Here is a 19,977-nt window from a genome sequence, read left to right on the forward strand (position 1 = left end):
AGGTCTGTCACCATGGTTCCTCAGGGAACAGGGTTGTCATGTTTAATGGTTGCAAGAACTGTTCGCTCCCCGTCTAGTTTAGGGGGGCTTATGGTTGCACTGTGAAGCTGGTCTAAGGAAACAAGATATCCCACGGGTGCATGGAATCATTCTGGGACCATCCTAAGTTTATGTCGTCCACAAACATGCAATTCCTACTGATTAGTGGAAACTAAACAACAATATTTCAATGTTACTATATGCATCAGTGTACTCTGGCCTCACAAATATGTACTGCAAACGTTGGGCTTGAGTTTTGATAGTACAAGTAAAGTAGATATGTACTTACTGGTTTTGTTGCAAACAAACCACTTGGTCCAAGGAATGTGATTGGGCCATCTGAAAAACAACATTTTGAAATGTATACATTACAATATATGATATTTCCACCATCTTCAATTGATAGAGATTTTATTCATTTTAACTTAAACTCACTAACGTAGATCACTCAACACAATTTGTGCTGGTACAGCTAAAGCTATGCAAATGACCGCCTGCTGTGTCAAAACAAAGTAATAAAGAAAACTAAGGACCCATTTGAAATAATGGCGATGATCAAAATCCTGAAAGCCTTTTCGCAGTTTGAAAATCGATTATACAAATTTTAAGGCATGATACACAAGTTACTTCACAAGTGAAAAAGGCAACTGGATGCATCAGTGAAAAGAACTTAAGGTATTTCATGCCTAATGGCACCAACTAATGTTCAGCTTTTAAATTTGGTATGGTTAATAAAATAGAAGAGAAAATAGTGAAAACAATTCAGATTGTAATATTTTTCTAACAAATATTTGTATGGTGCTGCCATGAAATTTGTAGGAAATACAATTCAATAAATGAAACAGTGGAAGCATCTGATACTCTCGGAATACATTGTGTTGCCCAAACTTCAACGGGCGATCACAAAGGGTTAATAAGAAAGAAGCTTTTAAAAGGGGAAGCAGAACAACATAGTCTGTGAATTTCCAGCAGTGTGAGCATCCCAATATGTCACCACTGCGCAGTTAATAATGTTTAAGCGAAACAGGCTGTTGATCAAAAACTGGTTAAGAACGCGAATGGTGGTTAATAGTACCATCACTACTTTTGACAAGATTACTCTCACAATATTTTGTTAATTATTGGGAAAGATGGAAGGGGAAGAAAGTATACCAGTAGAATGAACATGCACTCTCAGAAAGCACTCATCTTATAACATTGAGCTGTTACTAGGCCGATTTCCTGCTGCTAAAGACAGTACTATTTGCCACAACAAGTTAAACTAGTGTCCAAGACGTCTAACACGTCTAAGTTGAGTTTCCAGACAAGGTGAGGCTGTGCGGGATATGGATGGTTTAATCTTTTGACTGAGAATGTTGCTGCACTGACTGCTGACATTATTACCTGCAGGTAGGAATATTACTGACGAAAGGCGTAACAAGAGATCAGCTTAAAGAAAGGAATATATGGCAAGGTCTTGGGTGAATCTGAATACCCTGCATAGCAAATGAAGTACACTTTTAAATAAACTGCCTTTTCTGTTGTCTTATCTGCACTGGGAGATAGGTAGTGTGGTGGCAAAGTAGAGTACTTTTTGAAGGGGTAGGAAGGAGCATTACATGAGAAAACAGCAGCATTATTCTAGTGTACTGAGAACCAATGCATTCACCAGGGTCTTAGTATAGTGGAAGATAAGGTGGGAGCAGATTTGTAGATGCCTGAGCGGGTCACTGGAAGGCAGGGGTGACTATTGGGGAGAGCATCATTTCACTATCTCTAAGAACCTAGAGGTTTTTAGCAGAACAGGAAGAGAGAAAAGGTCTAGCTATTTAGTGGATTGTGCTGTATATAGGATGGAAAGTAATTTATCTCACTTTTTGTATGGTTGTGCATTTGCGGAGTGTGGCCAAATAGTAGCAGATAGCATAGAGACAGCCAGTAATGCAACCCAAGACTGAGTGTCTGAGGGAGGGGTAGGGGCAAATCATTTGGAGGCTGGCAGCTAAGAGATGACAGGAGAACCAAAATAAGCCAAATGTCCTTGAAGGAGGTTGAGTAGAGGGAGATGTGTTTGGGGGCAGAGAGTAAGTTAATTCACAAGGTAAGAGGGAGTGATGTGCTACTCTACTGCTGTAGAGATACTGGAGTCCAACAGCTGACTCATATTAACTTAATAACCATCTGCAGGAAACATGTAGGTAGCTCAATTGCGTCTTTTCACAGGTGACAGTATTTTTTTACTCGAAAACTAAAATGTTGCTCACCTACTGTCTTACTGACAAATATTCTATATCAGTTTGGGCTAACCATCTTCATAGCACCAATATGAACTGTAACTTTGATTCATGTTTCCCAAGCACACTCTAGCCAAAGCCAAAATTCAATTAATGTTTTTAAAATTAGTAGTAGAAGCCGCCATTTAATATGTATAGAGCATAACATAATTTTTTTTTAAATGGTGTGCTATGAAATGTGCATGAATTTAGAATGTGTGCACTGTATGATATAAATAGCCGACTTCAATTAGGGCAAGCATAAAAAGCTGAAGTGACTTACAGTCGCAAAAAATTGCTGATGCTGAAAGTGTTTCTGTCTCAGTTCCAGGACTTCCTTCCACAGAGCCTCGTTATCCCTGGGAATAAAAGGTAGTAACTGATATATGAGATGCGATGAACATTTTTAAGGTGAGAACCACTTGCGCTCTTATTTTTCTACTTTATCAAGACACCACAACAAAGGCACTGAGAGTTCTAGGAAGACAAGATAAAACATGCAGAAGACTTAGGGCATGATGTAGAAGTCAGTGGGAGGGCTACTCGGTCACTAACATGATGGACAGTCACACATGTGAAAAGTGCATCATTCCATATGTAACCCGTCCTCCGAAGTCTAAATCAGAACAACATCAGCTGCATGTTTTACGTACCTCTTCAAAGATTCCACTGTGGAGTCTACAACATCTTGTCTACCCTGAACTTGTTGGATGAGGGATAGGATTTTGTGTACATCCTCTGGTCCGTTTGTCCGTTCTTCTATGCGCGCTAATGGCACCTGCAGAAGAAAGCATAATACAGTAATTGTTAACAAAGAGAAAGAGATATAATAACATTCAAAAGTTATTCTTTAGTTTAAATCAACAAAGAGTTCTCGCTCCTATGATGCCCAAATTCCAGGGGCTATGCTGATCTGTAATGTTTAGTAATACTGCTATCCTAAAGCAGTTACTCCAGAATCTTGGACTGGGAATATTATTGTACCGTTGCATAAATGGGACCCATGTAATCTCCCGAATAAATGTAGGAAGGAACACCTTACTCGATTCTGGTGGGAAGATATTTGCTAAAAGTCATCTTGAGTATTTTAAATAATGGGTGACCAAGAGAAAGATAATTCCTATGTAACAAGATGGTTTAAAAACAATTATTTCACTCTGGATGACATAGGTATGTTTTACAATTAATTTCGGAAAAATATGTTTTATCTGTGGTCAATGTTTATGCTGCTTTTATTGATTTCTCCTTGGCATTCGATCGTGTAGACAGACACATGCTCAGTAAAGAAAATTGTTTAGTATACGCAAACCGCAGAATTAAACCAACATTGGTCTTAAACAGGACTGTCTGTTGGCTCCCTCACTATTTTCCTTATATATGTAGGACTTGCCTTCAGCTATATCTGAGTTTAAGTGTGATGCACCAACAGTAGGGGACCATAGAATAACCATGCTTGGTTCGTCTTGACCAGTTTGCGAGTTCTCATTTTGCTTAAAATTAACACTACAAAAAGTAAAGTTCCGATTTACAAAAGCAAAAAATATATGAAGAAAATTAAGTTTAAGTGGGAATTTGGTAATAAAACCTTGGAATTTGTGAATAGTTATCCATATTTTGGGATATTTTTACCCAATAATGTAAATGAAAATAATAACATTCAACATTTTTCAAGTGAGGCTATTTCCCATGCATACGGCCTTAGACCATTTTATGACTCCTTAGGATCTTCTGACTTTTTTGTATACCAATGAAATACTTAAAGTGGAAAAGATGGTTCTTTATGGATACAATTGAGGGTCTATTTCTTTGTACGCTGGGTAACTTGAACACTCTTGCAGCTACCCAAAGCCTGTACATTGGTTGGTTAGCACGTTTGTGCAGGCGCTAGATGGATTGCTTCGTTTGTGTCACTGTTTACTTAGGAGTGAAGAGAATATCCTAAGGAATCTAATTTTCCTAGCCATTTTTAATAAGAATAGGGAATAAGAATAGGGAAAATGCTGTCTTTTATAGAATAGTTTCTTACGGCATTGAAAAGTTTTCACACTCAACAGAATGATTTAAAGGTGCTGTCTATTTTGCAATTAAAATGCTTATTGAAAAAAACATGGCAGGTAACATTAGTGCTTGGCATGATATTGAATTTTGTTTAAAAAAGGTAATATAAATATTGTTGCACTTACACTTTGAATAGATCCCAACCATTCTTAACTTGGAATTTAGACTACAGAATTAGATGCTTGTTCCTCTTATTAAGAATGAATATTTTACCACGGAAATATATTACGGGTGTCTGTCAAAACTAAAGAAAGAATTTGTGGTTTATGCATTAATAGCATTCAATATTTTAAATCCTGTAATTTGTATATGTCCTGCATTACACGTTCCTCATCCCCTATTTTTAAAGCCACTTTTATTAAATATAATGCTCATACTATTGATGAAGCTCGACAGCTGTTATTTTCCTGTGAATAAAAGGATTGCTCCAAAATGCATACTTAAAACAAGCATTTACAAAACAATGGTCTCGTCTTTGTTAAAGTTAGAGCTATTGGCATTGCAAATGTTATTGTTTTCATTTTTTTTTAAAACCAATAAATAGATGGTATTGTCATTTACAATGGCAATAGGTAAGCATTAGAGAGTAGTAGAGAGTATTAGCAGATATTAATAGTTAATAGAGAGTGGCTAGTTGATTAATAGAGAGTGTACTTGTATAGAGTAGAGTAGGAGTGAGTTGTAGGCAATAGTAGTAAGTGAGTAGTGTAGATTAGTGAGGGGAGTAGAACTTTATTGTTTGATTAATAAAAATCATTACAATGGTAAACTTTTATCAAAGATTAAAAAAACGTATATAGATATTACTAAAGTATTTACACATAGTGCAGGAGACACGCATTTTGTCTCGGAGCTGTGTCTTCGCTTTAAAACGTTAATTTAGTTTTTTTGTTTTTTTCTCTTGGAATCCTCCTGAGGGTGTCCGTTTAGTCCATTCGTACCATCACCGTGGGTTAAAAAGTAAGATTCATCCATAAATAATTAAAAAGATCTGGCCATCCATCTATGTTAGTGAAATGTTAACTTCATCTGATCAGTGCAACTTGATAACTGGCAATGATTTACCAGCTGCTAAGGTCACATGCCAAGACCCTAGTCGTTGAGGAAGAGTGGTTGATCCCGCTGATAGCGCGGGTCCATTAATGTGGTGAAGGCCCTACATATAATGCTTTAAATGTTCTTCAGGCGCACGGGAGGGGGGGGGGGGGGGGGGAGAGGTAATCTGTGTGAAAAAAGGCAGTTGTCAGCTGATATTTAGTGTAGCAGAGGGCTTAGACCGCCCTTTTACAATTGACTATTATTTACTTGCTGGCTCTCTATGATTATAAATATTCTTACTCCTCTTGTCATAAACTTAGTGAACCGGATATTGAGCAGTGAATTGTACGGATTCACTGAAGCAATGATAGCTTGTCGGCGCGGGCGGATGCCAAGTTTATTCCATTCGCACTTTAACAAGATTTTTCGGTCGTCGAGTAGTGACGGGCAGAGACATGCCACATGCTCAATCGTTTCCTTGCCACTCCCGCAACCCCTGCACATTATATTAGGGATTACGCGTTGCCGGCTCGGCAATGCAGGAACAGCCATTCACTCATTCTGTATTCCATGAATCTTTTTTTCCATAGCACAGAATAAGTACATGACAGATATGGGGCCATAATCCCAGGCTGAAACCGTGATACAATTGTCCAGGCATGCTTACGTTGGGCCAGTTGGGCTCTGTCTGAATGGAAGGACCAAAGGCGGACGTTCCTTTTAATGTGGATTGTGAGAGCCTGCTGCGGTGGATTCGATCCCCAGATTTCTTCTGAGTCCAGGAGTTTTGGGGAGTTTTGTAGATAACGCCAATATGATCTACCAAGTTGTCTGGCTGAGATTTCCTGCCACAAAAGAGCCTCCAGGCTTCCTTCTCTGGAGGTACGCAGCTTGTTACACGGCCTGATGAAGGCTCCGGTCCCTACTGCTTGATGGTCTTGAAGGCCAAACTCGAGACGTATTTGAGCAGGAGATGAAGATTTCGGAAGGCTCAACACTTGTTTGAATATTCTTGTTGTTATTTTATTCACGAGGGTGTTCCCTTCCCTTGCATGATCTCCTGGCTGTAAGTGAGGAAATTGATGATTTTTGCCTTCATAACTGTTATGAGTGGGGTCAGACTAGTCCCAGACAGTTGCCTGGCAAGTGTCTTAAATGCCACCTGGATTGTCAAAGCTTTGGCTTCTACCTCGTCTCTATGTTTGGAGAATGAGCCCCTTCTATCCATGTGGACCCCAGGTACTTATATGAGATGGCTTTGTCAACACTTTTGCCATTGTACAGCCAGCCGCCTCCTCTATATTTCCTTGACCGAAAGGTGATTGCCCTTGTCTTTGTTAGGTTCAATTCCAGTTTGTTCCTGGTGGTGTAAAGGGACAATTGATCCAAGAGCCTCTGCAGGTCTACCCTGGTGTGGCTCAGCAGCACTAAGTCGTCCGCGTACAATAGATTGCTGACTCTTACCCTGGCAAGTTTTGGAGGATGAGAATTAACTTCGTTGAGTGACTCTGACAGGTCGGAGATAAAGAGATTGAAAAGAAGGGGCGCTAATACACATCCTTGTTTCACTCCGCGTGATGTTGGGATTTTTCTTGAGGTATATGATCCGTCCCCAAGATTTATGCGGATCCATGTGTTGGTGTGTAGCGCAATTATTGCTCGTAGAAGAATTGGTGGAATCCCCCATTTCCGCAATTTGAGCCATAAAAGACTACGAGGTACGCGGTCAAAGGCGGCCTTAAAGTCCACGAAGCAGTCATGCATTAACATTCCTGAGGAAGCCGATTTCTCCAACAAGACGGATATTGCAAGCAAATTTGTTATGGTGCCTGATTTTTGCACAAGTCCTGTCTGGTTGAAAGGTATTAGATTATTTTTTTGTTGCCCAAGACCCCAGATCTTGAAGAAGCAGTTTGGGCATAATATTTTGATTCTACGTCCAGTAGGGTGATCATCCTATAATTTTGGCGCCACGCCACGATTCTGGTAATACCGAATTGGTCCATTAGTAGGAAAAAAGTGGTGCCAGTTGATGGGCCCAGAATACTGTGTGATTTTTAAACAACGCTGGTGGTAGCCCACTTGGCCCTGGGGCTCCGTCTGCGCGACCCTCAGTTATGATTCGAACAGTTTTATACATGATGGTTCCAAAATTTGTAAGAACATGTTGGAATTGTTCTGGGGGCTGGAGCAAGGTTTTAATATTAGTTGCAGGTGGCGTCCTTGTGTTTGATTCAGCTTTTTTCTTTAGTGAATCTGCATCCATTGTGCCTAATGGTTGGCGGCAGTTGCGTTGTTGGACCAATACTGGGGACTTTACCGGTGGACCAGCTTCTTTTTCTTGTTCCTCGAAATGGGTTGTTAAATAGAATACCCATTCGGCTTCGGAGATGTTGGCGCTACTTTGTCCTCCCTGCTTGTGAGTTTTGGAATTGACGAGTGACCAGAAAGCTTTTGGGTTATGACTTCTACTTGCTTGAGTCAGTTTTAGCCAAAACTGTTCGGAACGTTTGTTTTTTTAGAGGAATATTGCTTGTCGAAGTGCTTTCTGGGCTACCTTATATTTATTGAATATCTGATCTTCCCCTGGGTGCCTACGAGCATGTCTTAGCGTACTGTTATGTATTGATTTGAATTTCTTAATTGCATCTCTTGTTATTGCTACGTTGCATTTTTTTTGTTTTTCTTGAAGTACGAGAAAAGTTTTTGAGCAGTTCCCGGGAGGAGGTGTCCCATGCTGTAATTGGCGATGGTTCATTGGTGCTCCTTAGGTCTTGCAGGACTCTACATTTACCCATTATTGCTGGTATAATTGGATCTGACCATTTCAGCCTTTTCAGATTTTCGGTGTAATCCCCTCCTGAGGTTTGGCTTGTTGTGGCATGATGTGCTAAGTGAAATGACATGGTGATCACTTGAGGACGGTGATCACTGTAACCTTGAGCGACTATGGCATAATTCTCGATCAGGGGGAGGATGTCCTTGTTACAGATGGTGTAGTCTAGGAAGGAGTGAATATGACCAATTGATCTTGTCCAATTTGGTGGATTGTCCTTAGGAAACGTCCACTCGGGATTGTGTAGCCCAGGGCACTGAGTTGTTGCACCATGTATTCGCCATTGTTTGCTATACTTGGTGCCGGTAGGTTTTGTTTGTTCTAGAATGTCTGGCCATGGTGCAACATATTCTTCAGGAAGTTCTTGAAAGAGGTTTGTATTATAATCACCAGATACTAGGCAGGCTGGTCTTTTCTACTTACTTTCTAGGTTACACAGGGTCTGGATTAAATGGTTGAACTTCGTTGTTTTCTCCCTAATACTTGGTGAAATATAAACGTTGATCAAGATCAGTTGGTCAGTCTGTTTGGGGCTGTCTATCCTTATACCAGCAATCCAGTCTTCCTTAAATGTCACTTGGGCAATATTAACATTTAGCTTAACTGGGATGTAGATTGAAAGACCGCTGGGTCGGCCAGGTTTATGTGACCTCTGAGCGTTGACTCTATATTCCAGGTATCCTTCTATTGGAAGACTGACCAGGGACCATGTTTCCTGCAATAATATGACCTTGTGTTTTTTTAACCCCTTCGACGCTGATGACGAGCTGGGCTCGTCATGAGGTAGCCTCCTCGCACGCTCATGACGAGCCCAGCTCGTCACGTAAAGTGCGCTTTTAAAAAAGTCAGCGTACGAGCGGAATTCCGCCCGCACGCATGCGGTTAAGAATGTTATCACATTGGTAGATTGAAGTTTCGGAGTGAGGCCGTTAATATTCCAAGAGCATACTGAAAGACCGGGTTGAGTGCTGGTTCAATTTTGGTTTCCCCGGTCCAGAGCCGCTGGCAGCCACGCCCAGTCAGACGCCTTGATTTTGACCTCCTCTGTTTCAGTGCATATGGCCCTTCTTGGGGATCGCCTTTAGCGGATCTTAATATTGAAAGAGATAAAGGTTCTGGTTGATCAAGTAAGGTTGGGGATTTTGCGAGAACCGATGGATACCCTGGTTCCGCTTGTCGAACTGCTTTAATTCCCCATGTATTAAGTAAATCAGACATTGTTAGAACCTGCTCCTTGATTACTGCGGTTGAACAGGTGATTAACGTTGGTTCATTGAGTTGATTACTTCCGAAGGGGTTGAATTCAATCGAAGTTATATCGTTGGATTCAATATGGCACAGTTCAGGGATGTTTTTAAAAAGTTTCAGAATGTTCCCTCTGTTCAGGATGTCATGTGGTCCTTGGGTGTGATATTCAGGGATAAATAACAATTTAGTTTTTCGATCTGTTGTTGTCGAGATCTGGCCGGGGGTCTTGTGATTCTTTTTATCTATTGTCTGGGGTAAATTAATTCTCCTTTGGATATGATGTAATTGTTGCTTGTGTACCACTTGTTCTTCTTGAGGTTGGTGGTCCTCAATCTTGGGGGAATGTTTGCCCGTTTGTATTATGTCCCGGTTCTTTAATAGTGTTATTTGAAAATTCTCTTTGCGTCTTGACCTACACTCGTCCTCATGCTGGTCTATCTTTTCCCGGTTTTTGTTATCCCTTGATGAATTTACCATATTTGTTGAAGCTATCGGGTCTTCAGGTCTGATCTTAACCATATGGGGCAATGTTTCCGACTTGATGGCTCCTCCTGACTCATCTAGGGTCAATTGGTATGGGGACTTTACTACGACCTCGCCCCTAGCCACGGATGTATCCTCATGATTTTTACTGTTGGCGGGAGATGATAACATCTTACTAGTTGACTCTGTGGGTACTTGCGAAGATGAATTTTGTGATAGTAAAAAGATGCTATCAGAACTCGCGGGATTGATTGAGCCACATCGTGTGTTGTCCTTTTCGGCGTAGTGGGGAGGGGGTGGGGGGGGACATTAGTCGTGTTTTCTGTCACTGTGCCGCATTTATTGCGTTTTTTTCCTTAGTCTCTTCCTTTCCCTTTTGCTTAAATGTTGGTTTTGAAGGGGTTTATTCATTGGTCTTGACCTCGAGTCTGCGTTTCGAGTGTCAATATCTTGCCGTGTCTCAGACGTATTTACAACAAGGGGTGGTGAGGGACAGAGTCTCTGAATTAAGCAGAATACTCTCACCCAGTCAAGAGATCAGGGCTAGATCCAACACCGTTTTTTAGCTCATTGCACCATCCCAGTTTCAGAACCTGGCTGTATGCAAATTAGTCTGTTCCTGTCCCAGTGCATGATGGGAACAGGGCAAATCAAACTACAAAAGCCAATTCTTACACTGGGAAGGAAACAAGCTTCCGGGGACCGGTTTCTGGCATTACAGCCGTCTTCGGCCCGGCTTGCTTGAATCCTGATGGTGCAATGAGCAAGGGACTCATGTCTGAGTATACCCTTCCACGCTTAGGGTGGACAAAATTATTTACAACAAGGGGTGGTGAGGGACAGAGTCTCTGAATTAAGCAGAATACTCTCACCCAGTCAAGAGATCAGGGCTAGATCCAACACCGTTTTTTAGCTCATTGCACCATCCCAGTTTCAGAACCTGGCTGTATGCAAATTAGTCTGTTCCTGTCCCAGTGCATGATGGGAACAGGGCAAACCAAACTACAAAAGCCAATTCTTACACTGGGAAGGAAACAAGCTTCCGGGGACCGGTTTCTGGCATTACAGCCGTCTTCGGCCCGGCTTGCTTGAATCCTGATGGTGCAATGAGCAAGGGACTCATGTCTGAGTATACCCTTCCACGCTTAGGGTGGACAAAATTATTTACAACAAGGGGTGGTGAGGGACAGAGTCTCTGAATTAAGCAGAATACTCTCACCCAGTCAAGAGATCAGGGCTAGATCCAACACCGTTTTTTAGCTCATTGCACCATCCCAGTTTCAGAACCTGGCTGTATGCAAATTAGTCTGTTCCTGTCCCAGTGCATGATGGGAACAGGGCAAACCAAACTACCAAGCCAATTCTTCAATGGAAAGGAAACAAGCTTCCGGGGACCGGTTTCTGGCATTACAGCCGTCTTCGGCCCGGCTTGCTCGAATCCTGATGGTGCAATGAGCAAGGGACTCATGTCTGAGTATACCCTTCCACGCTTAGGGTGGACAAAATTATTTACAACAATGTTCTGCATTAATTCGGAATACTCTGTCCATCACCACCCCCTTTACTGTATCGTTTTGGCCACCATAAGCGTGGTAGGGTATACTCGGATGCGAGTCCCTTGCTCACTGCACCATCAGGATTCAAGCAAGCCGGGCCGAAGACGGCTGTAATGCCAGAAACCGGTCCCCGGAAGCTTGTTTCCTTTCCAGTGAAGAATTGGCTTGGTAGTTTGGTCTGCCCTGTTCCCATGATGCACTGGGCCAGGGACAGACTAATTTGCATATAGCCAGGTTCTGAACTGGGATGGTGCAGTGAGCTAAAAAACGGTGATGGATCAAGCCCTGATCTGCTGACTGGGTAGGAGTGTTCTGCATTAATTCGGAATACTCTGTCCATCACCACCCCCTTTACTGTATCGTTTTGGCCACCATAAGCGTGGTAGGGTATACTCGGATGCGAGTCCCTTGCTCACTGCACCATCAGGATTCAAGCAAGCCGGGCCGAAGACGGCTGTAATGCCAGAAACCGGTCCCCGGAAGCTTGTTTCCTTTCCAGTGAAGAATTGGCTTGGTAGTTTGGTCTGCCCTGTTCCCATGATGCACTGGGCCAGGGACAGACTAATTTGCATATAGCCAGGTTCTGAACTGGGATGGTGCAGTGAGCTAAAAAACGGTGATGGATCAAGCCCTGATCTGCTGACTGGGTAGGAGTGTCCTGCATTAATTCGGAATACTCTGTCCATCACCACCCCCTTTACTGTATCGTGTCTCAGACGTAAGCAGTGTTTCTGTTTTTAAGGTGATGTTATTTTTATTGCTTAATTTGGCGGTTTGAAAGATACTGAACTCCTTGGGAGCCACTTGATTATCTGAAAACGGTACTGGTACTGTAGCGTTGGTCAGTTGAATATCCGTTTTTGCTGGTAAAACCTTGTTGCTGTCGCTGATTTTATTATGGTTTATGCTTTGATCGTTAACTTTCTGAGTAGTTACGTTATTTGTGAGCAGGCATGAGTGATATGGTGTATCTTGCAAACCTGATGGTAATTTTCTTATGTCTGTCAAGACCAGGGCAAGGAACTGGGGAAGCGTTGACAGGCTATCAATGATTGGTGAGCAGCAGAATATCGCTTGGGTCAGGTTGACTTTGGATTGTGCTTTTGTAATTAAGGCGTTCAAGCCTTTCAATGTATTGTCAATCCCTGCCGTGTATACTGCTAGTATGTTTAAAAGGTCAACTTGTAGATCGAGTTTATCTGAGTGATAATTTAAAGCCGATACTGTGGAATGTAGAGTTTGTAAAAGCTGGGGCCAGACGGCGGTAAAATCAAATGCTATGGGGTTGAGGCCTTCAGTCTTATCTTTTGTTTTATTTGATTCTGTTTTGAAGAAGGATAAGTCCATGAGGGAGTGATCATTGCGTTCCCCTTGGTTGGCTTCAGGAGTTTCCTGGTGGACCAAGGCGGGTGGCGTTGTTGGCGTTAATGGTTTAATGATACCCGGAGTAGTTCTGGTCCACTGCGCTGCTTGGGGGTAGAATTTATTTTGTTTCCAGAGTAGACAGAGTTATCTATGAGAGGTTAGGTTTCATGCTGCAGGGGTAATCTAGTGTTTAGAGGGGAGTCGTCATCACTTGAAATTGATATTGGGGATGAACATTGATCCTTGTTTAGTTGAAGCGCTTGTTGTAAAGTAGGAGACATGTCTCCAGACTGGATGACTGATCTTGACCCCTTTTTTTCTGACTTATGGAGTACGTCCCTTGTGGAACAACTGTCTGGAGATGTGACAGTGACCTGGTTGTGGAGCTGTTTGTTGATCAGGGCCTGCACTTTAATCTGAACTAGGTCGGTGTTGGGAAGAATTTGTGGGGGCTGAACTAATACAGACGATATTTCATTGGGGTTGGTTAGAGTTTGGGCTTTTGATCCATTTTTCTTAAAATGATCTCCGAGGGTCCTCTTTTTTGTATCATTACTTGTTTCATCCTGCGTATTATGATGTTGGGTGAGGGACGCTGGAGAGGTTATTATTTCCGTCGTGGTTGTTTGGACCGAGGTGCTAGGTTTATAATCGTGATGCTGTAGAGGGGGCAGTAATGGTGCCTGGGGAGGGGATTGCACCAACTCCGATTCCCCGGGTGACTCTGTAAGATCTTTGTTCGGGTTTTTGCTGTTTCTTTCTTTAGCCTTCCGGACTGCATTGTGATGTAACTGTAGCATAATGTTGCTAGGATTCCTTCTTAAAAGTTTTTGGCTTTCTTATGGAGTAAAGGAACTCCTGTGGCTCTTATAAATTGAGAGGTTTGGCCTCAGTGGGCTACAGCCAGCCTCCGCTCTGTTTTTGGTTGATGGTTGATGAGTGTGGGGTACCAAGAGCGGGGGAGCAGGAGTGCACTAACCTGTGCTGGACCCTGCTAAAACCCCGCTACACAACCCCTCTGCTCTTCCAACTCTGCCCCCAATCACCGGTTTTGTACTGTGTCCAATCAGTAACGGACTACTAACTACAAAGGGGTTCTTCCCCTCCTTTGCAACTGTGCATGGCCAGGTCAAGGATACTCAAGGCTATTCTCTCTCTCCAGGTGAAACTCGGGATGACTCTCCACACTTTCGCTATGGGATAAGACAGTTGTGTGGTTTAAAAGAGCTAAACTACTCCACTTGTCCAGCCTATATGTCCCATTGGTGAGTGAAGGTTTGGGGGGGCTGAATGGGAAGACTGAGTTGGAGGCTGAAGAGAGATAACAGGGCGATCAGGAGCAGGGCACACGCGCACAACAATCTGCAGCCTCTGATAGCAGAGGCCGCGCTCCAGACCCTGCTCTCGCCCTGCCCGGGTGTAGACGCAGGCTCCTCGCTGGCTGCTCGCTCCTTACCGGAGGCTGCCTATGTTGTGAGGCTTTAATTCTACACAACACAGGTACACACCTATGTCTAAAATTATTTCATATGATTTCATTTCTGGGTATAGAGAAGGAGCAGTGAGGAGATCGCCCATGCAAGACATCATATTGGGGGTATGACAATCTTTCTCAAAGCAATATGTGAGACTCCAGAGATGTTAGAAATGGCGATTCTAAGCCACAGTTAGCGCATATAAATGAAAACATGTGGTTTAATTTTATTTCTGTGTTAAATTGTATAGAGAAATAGTTCCTTTTAGAAATGAGACACATAGTTTATATGGTTTTGTGACTTATACATTCTATATCCTTATAGGGAATGAATGAGTATAAATCTCCTTGGAGACAGAATATATTGATTGTCTTGAAAAAGATGGTGTGACAAGCAACAAACCATCGAAACGCGTCGACGCATACTAAAGTACAATCCTATAAAGAACACTTTTTTCCTAATACAAATTGATTGAATGTATAAGAAATAGTGTCTCAGACAGATTGTTGGATGTACAAATAGTAATTGATAAACTCTATATCATACAGCCTGTTTGTCTGTCCCAATTATGCTGGTCATAATGATGTTATGTGAATAATTGTGATTTCTTTGGATATTGTTATTATTTGTAGTGTCTGATTTTATGATTTTATAATCAAACATTGTGTGATTACCATGTTTTTTATTGTTGAATAATGACATTTTAATAATGTTTTTGATATATTTTATTGTAGACATTAATATTGTTTAGTGCATATAAATTGTAAAATTGTGTGTCTTGGGAAAACATTTTTTTCATCCTATATTGTGACAGGGGAGTGGCAACAGTCAACGGTTTGCGGACCTCAGGGTGCAGGCCGTGTGAAAACCGGGTCTCTACCGCGATTTGCGAATTCTCCGCGGTCCTAGATCCACTGGGGGCCCCCCGGGTGTCCAGCGGCAGTGACAGCTCGCCTGCTCCTCGCTCGCTCCTCTCGATCCTGCACTGCCACCTAGAGAGTAGTATAGAGAGAGTAGTAGATAGTGTGCAGAGAGAGTGTAGGATTTAGTGAGTAGTAGAGACAGAGTAGTAGTGAGTAATGAAAAGTACTATATAGAAATAGATGCAGTGTAGTGAGTTATAGATAGTATATGGAGTAGTATATGTATTTAGTAGAGTGAGTAGCGAATGACTTAAAATAGAGTATATATTAGAGAGCAGTAGTTAGTTAGTACTTTTTAGTATTAGAGTGTAGTAGAGTAGTAGAGAGTGAGTATAAAATTGTGGATAGTTTAATTTAGTGAGTTGTGAGGAGTGTGACTTGTAGTAGAGAGTAGTTAGAGGGTGTATTAGAGTGTGATTAGTTGAGTTAGTAGTAGAGTGTGAATTGAGAGTATTAGAGAGTAGTAGAGATTGAGTAATGTGTGAGTAGCTTACAGTAGTAGTAGTAGTAGATTGAGTAGTTAGTAAAGTGTAGTAGAGTATTAGATAGCTATAGTACAGAGTGATATAGTGAGTAATAATGAGTGAGTAGTATTTTGTAGATATAGTTTTTAGAATAGTTTGAGTAGGGTATTATAAACTGAGCCACACACACAGAGCCACACACACACACAGATGGCACAGGTTTAGCAGGAAACAAGACGTGATGTAGAAAATGAAAGCGGTGTGGGGGCGGGGAGAGACGGCACCAAATATGACTTGAACAGCATTTGAGCTTATAAATTACTCCATCTGGCAACATTTAAAGTGTAGAAAATGTGGCAAAGTGTGGACCGGAGGGAGCAAAAATACCACCCTGCTTTACACTCAACTGAAGCTGAGCATGTCAGGTTTCTACTGCACATTCGAAAACTCAAGCATACTCCATTTACGACATCCAGTCATGTGTGCGGGGAGGGCACACATTTACAGAACATACACAACTTATAGAGAAAAAGACAAAGAAATTTGTTCTGAAATGACCAGCATTAGAAAACATGCACACAAGACGCTGTGATAACTATGCAAACTTTTGTTTGTGAACAGTGCCCCCTCCCACCCCACATGTAGACAGTGTGCAATGATGCGGGGAGCAGACTGCATATGCGACAGCTGCGTGCTAAGCTGTCACGCACGCTGGCTCACGCACACGACGCCCACTCAAGGTTCAAGGTGTTGAATTTAGGAAGCAGTGATCTAGGGCGCAGACAGTATAGGTGTGAAGCATCTGGCTAATGGTATCGCTTTTTGAACACCAACCCGCGCGTGCGCACACACACACACACACACACACATCAGGGGTCGGGATATGGGGTTTTTAAGATGCAGTAATAGAGGGCACAGAGTGAGTATCTGCGGTCCCCCCTCTCACCTAGCCTTCATCCATACTCCCAGGATGACAGCAGGGGGTGCTGAAACTGGTCTTCGGGGCTCTCCAGCTTCCGCCTCTGCAGGTACATGGACCAACCCTGCCCCTCCTTGGAGAAGCGCTGATAGAGCAACGTGCGCTTGTGGGGCGTGGCGGGTCTCATCTCCGCGTGGGAGAGGGTGCCCCTGCTGCCTCTGCCCAGCTCGGGGGGCACCCGCTCTTCCTCACGCTTCTCCTCTTCCTCTTTGCTTGGCGCGTGGATCAGGGGCAGCTAGTTAGTGACCCCGGGCAGGTTGGTGACCACCCGCCTCCTCCGGATGGGAAGCGGCTGGCGCTCCTGCTGCCCGTACTTGGCCTTCCAGGGCACCTGGGTGAAAACCTCTTTCTCGATCAGCTCCTTCCAGCATATCTCATCCAACATGGCAGTCACCTTCTGTCGTTGATGCTATATCCGTCTGGCCGCCCGGTCGGTTTTTGCCCATCGTGGTCGCGCGTGTGTGACGCCAGAACGGCAACGGCGGCCGTGAGGGCTGGAGACAGAGAAAGGGGGTAAAAAAAAAATAAAAAGGGCTGAGACGCTGCTGAGGGGGCTGTGACGAAGTGCCAGGGCAGGAACTGAAGCGGCGGATGAGGGGCCGTGCAAGGACCCCCGGAGGAAGAGGGCAGCACGCAGGGGATGACGTGAGGGGCGCGTGACCGGGAGAGGTGAGCGGCCAGTACCCGAAGGGTGGTCAGGAGGGTAGGGGCCTCTAACCGTTCCCGACAGGTGTGCTGTTTGATAGAGGAAAGTGAGATTACCCGGGGGAAAAGGGTGTATGGTGGGAAGAGACGCCTCTGGAGGAGGGGGAGGCTGGGAAGACCTGGAGGAGTTGCGCTGCTGATCCAGGAGCAGGCGAGGGCGACAGCGAGACGGGCAGCAGGAGTCTGTAAGCCCCGTCCTTTTCAGACTGGGGGGCGTGTTTTTCTTTCTCCCCTCTTCCCCATTGGCTGGAATGTAAACAACGGGCATGTTTTTGACTTGTTGTTTACATTCCAGCCAATGGAGAAGAGGGTACAACAAACTGAAAAAACACGCCCCCCAATCTGAAATGGACGGGGCTTACAGAGAGAGAATGACATCACTGAGACCTCTTCTCCAATGGCTGGGCGCCGTTCAGGAGGCCAGCCAATGGAGAAGAGGGGTAGGGTTAACCCTCGCTACTCAGAATCATTCATTCTCACCAGCGAGACTGCGCATGTGCGCAGCCTACGCTAGCTGAGACCTAAAATAGTTTTATAAAATTGTTCTGAAGGGAAAACATTGTTTTGTGTATGGTTGTGGACCAAACCCTATAATAAAAACCCTGGAAAAAACCTTAATTCTTATTTAAAAATCTGCATTCTGGATTTGTATCTGCATTTCCAGGCACATCTCCAAACATTTCCTAAACAGCACGGCTTTGCATAAATTTCCAATAACACACCACAAACAAATAAATTCATTACAGTAGATGGCAAAGTTAGTACACACAAATGGGTAAAATGGCGATTACATACACTTATCATGGGGTTTGAGGAATAGGGCTCAAATGCATACAAATCTAAATAACATCAAACAAACTGGGGATCACCTTGTCAGTATGTCAGTAGATACCAATAGTTTGCTGTACTCCAGATAGGACTTCTTGAATTGTTCGAGGGGCAGTCATACTCTTAGTACAGTGAATGAGTACAGATGTAAAGGGGGCAAAAGTTTCAAACCATGATATTTTGAATAGAAGTCGAAGAGTGGCTTGGAGGTAGGGGCCTGCAAATCATAGGATGCAGTTTGGGGTATTGGATGATTTATATAGTGTTTCGTACTAATGACTAGGTCATGAAGCACTGCAGTTGCATCAGGTTCCAGGTGCAGTTCAGGAGGGCATGGCTGATAGGGTGCTGGACATGGAATGGCATATATGGGATGTATGGTAAGTGTGGGGTGAAATGCATGAGGTTGAAAGATGTGCTTCAAGCACGGTGCAGCAAACACAACTGAACAACACCACGAGCTGTTGCACAGCTCCATCTCATTTTATGAGTGGTCTGTATGTACCCTGAAGTTGAGATGGTCATACTGCAGAGTATGTTACATGGAGTACACCTACAAGCAACAAGACACAAGCAAGCCCTGTAACACTGCTTAACAGCCACGGTTAGCAAAACCCAGATCCAAACAGAGGCACAACATAAGGAGGCACTGCTACGCAACAAGCAAAAAGGATATATGCACTGTACCGGTTTTAGAGAGCAGCAGACGCACGTTACCTGGAAGCACTGTTAAGTAGTAGGAATATGCAAGTTTATAGTAAATAGGATTGGATCTACTCCCTAGTCATGGTTTGCTTTGAATACCAGGCAGAGAAACTTGAACAGCGCCCCAATTTAAACAAAGCCCTAGCCCACATTTTGTCATTGATAGGATATACAGGATGTACTGAGAGAGGTGGAGTGAACAATACTGATGACTCAGTCCAGAAGGGTGAAGAAATACTGTGGAAGATAGTGAAGAAATACTGTGGAAGACAGAGAAGACCATCCCTGCAGCAGTTAACAAAGTTAGGAAAATGGAAGGAATGGTCCTAGGTAAATTCCCTGAGATTAAATCACTCCTAAGGGAATTACACGGCTTACCCATTCCTCTGATGGAGCAGGTTAATGAACAATATTTTGTTCAAGCTTGTGAAGTCAGACTTCCATAATATTTAATAAAACTAAAATGTTTGCTGCATGTTATTAAACATACCTAGAATAAAATTGCATTCACAAACATGTGGGTTTAACATTATGTGCTCTATGTTGCAGCAAGTACGTTTTAAAAATAATTAACTAACCTTGTTTTGTTTGTCTATTGTCTTGTCAATATTAATTGTGGCTGTTCAATTAATGGCATGTGCCTATTTTATATATGCTTTTGTCTATGTTGTGTCTTTTTATTTTATACAGGTATGTGGAGAATCCTGCTGGACTAAATAAAGAATGGTAGATACAAACGCTGCTTTATTTGTTTGCTTCTGCCAGGTAATATAGACTAATTGGTTAATTAATTAGCAAAGGTGGGTGGGTAACAGAACAAATGTCAATTCCTTAATTAATTCTTGTTTTATGTTTGTTTATATAATAGTTTTACAAATGAAGCTTAGAGTTGGCTGCAGAGAAAAATAATGCTTTAAAAAGTGACGCAAGAAGAAGTGGCACAGAAAACTGACGCTTTCTGAAAAGAGGCCTGTTGATAAAAAGCCACATGAGAAAATTTATTTTGAAGATGATGAAAAGCCT

General features: G+C 42.9%; 1 protein-coding gene across 3 annotated transcripts in view; it reads right to left on the reverse strand.

Moving 5' to 3' along the window:
* Window positions 1–19,977, reverse strand: part of LOC144763144 (uncharacterized) — a 268,884-nt gene that overhangs the window by 204,269 nt on the left and 44,638 nt on the right. For all 3 annotated transcript variants that reach the window (XM_078648466.1, XM_078648465.1, XM_078648464.1), the window contains 3 exons: window positions 2,945–3,069; window positions 2,575–2,650; window positions 329–378 (listed from right to left, as the gene is read on the reverse strand). In XM_078648466.1, the coding sequence (XP_078504592.1) occupies window positions 329–378; window positions 2,575–2,650; window positions 2,945–3,069 (251 nt within the window). The remainder of the gene's footprint in view (window positions 1–328; window positions 379–2,574; window positions 2,651–2,944; window positions 3,070–19,977) is intronic.

This window comes from Lissotriton helveticus, chromosome 6, assembly GCF_964261635.1.
Source record: "Lissotriton helveticus chromosome 6, aLisHel1.1, whole genome shotgun sequence".
NCBI lineage: Eukaryota > Metazoa > Chordata > Amphibia > Caudata > Salamandridae > Lissotriton > Lissotriton helveticus.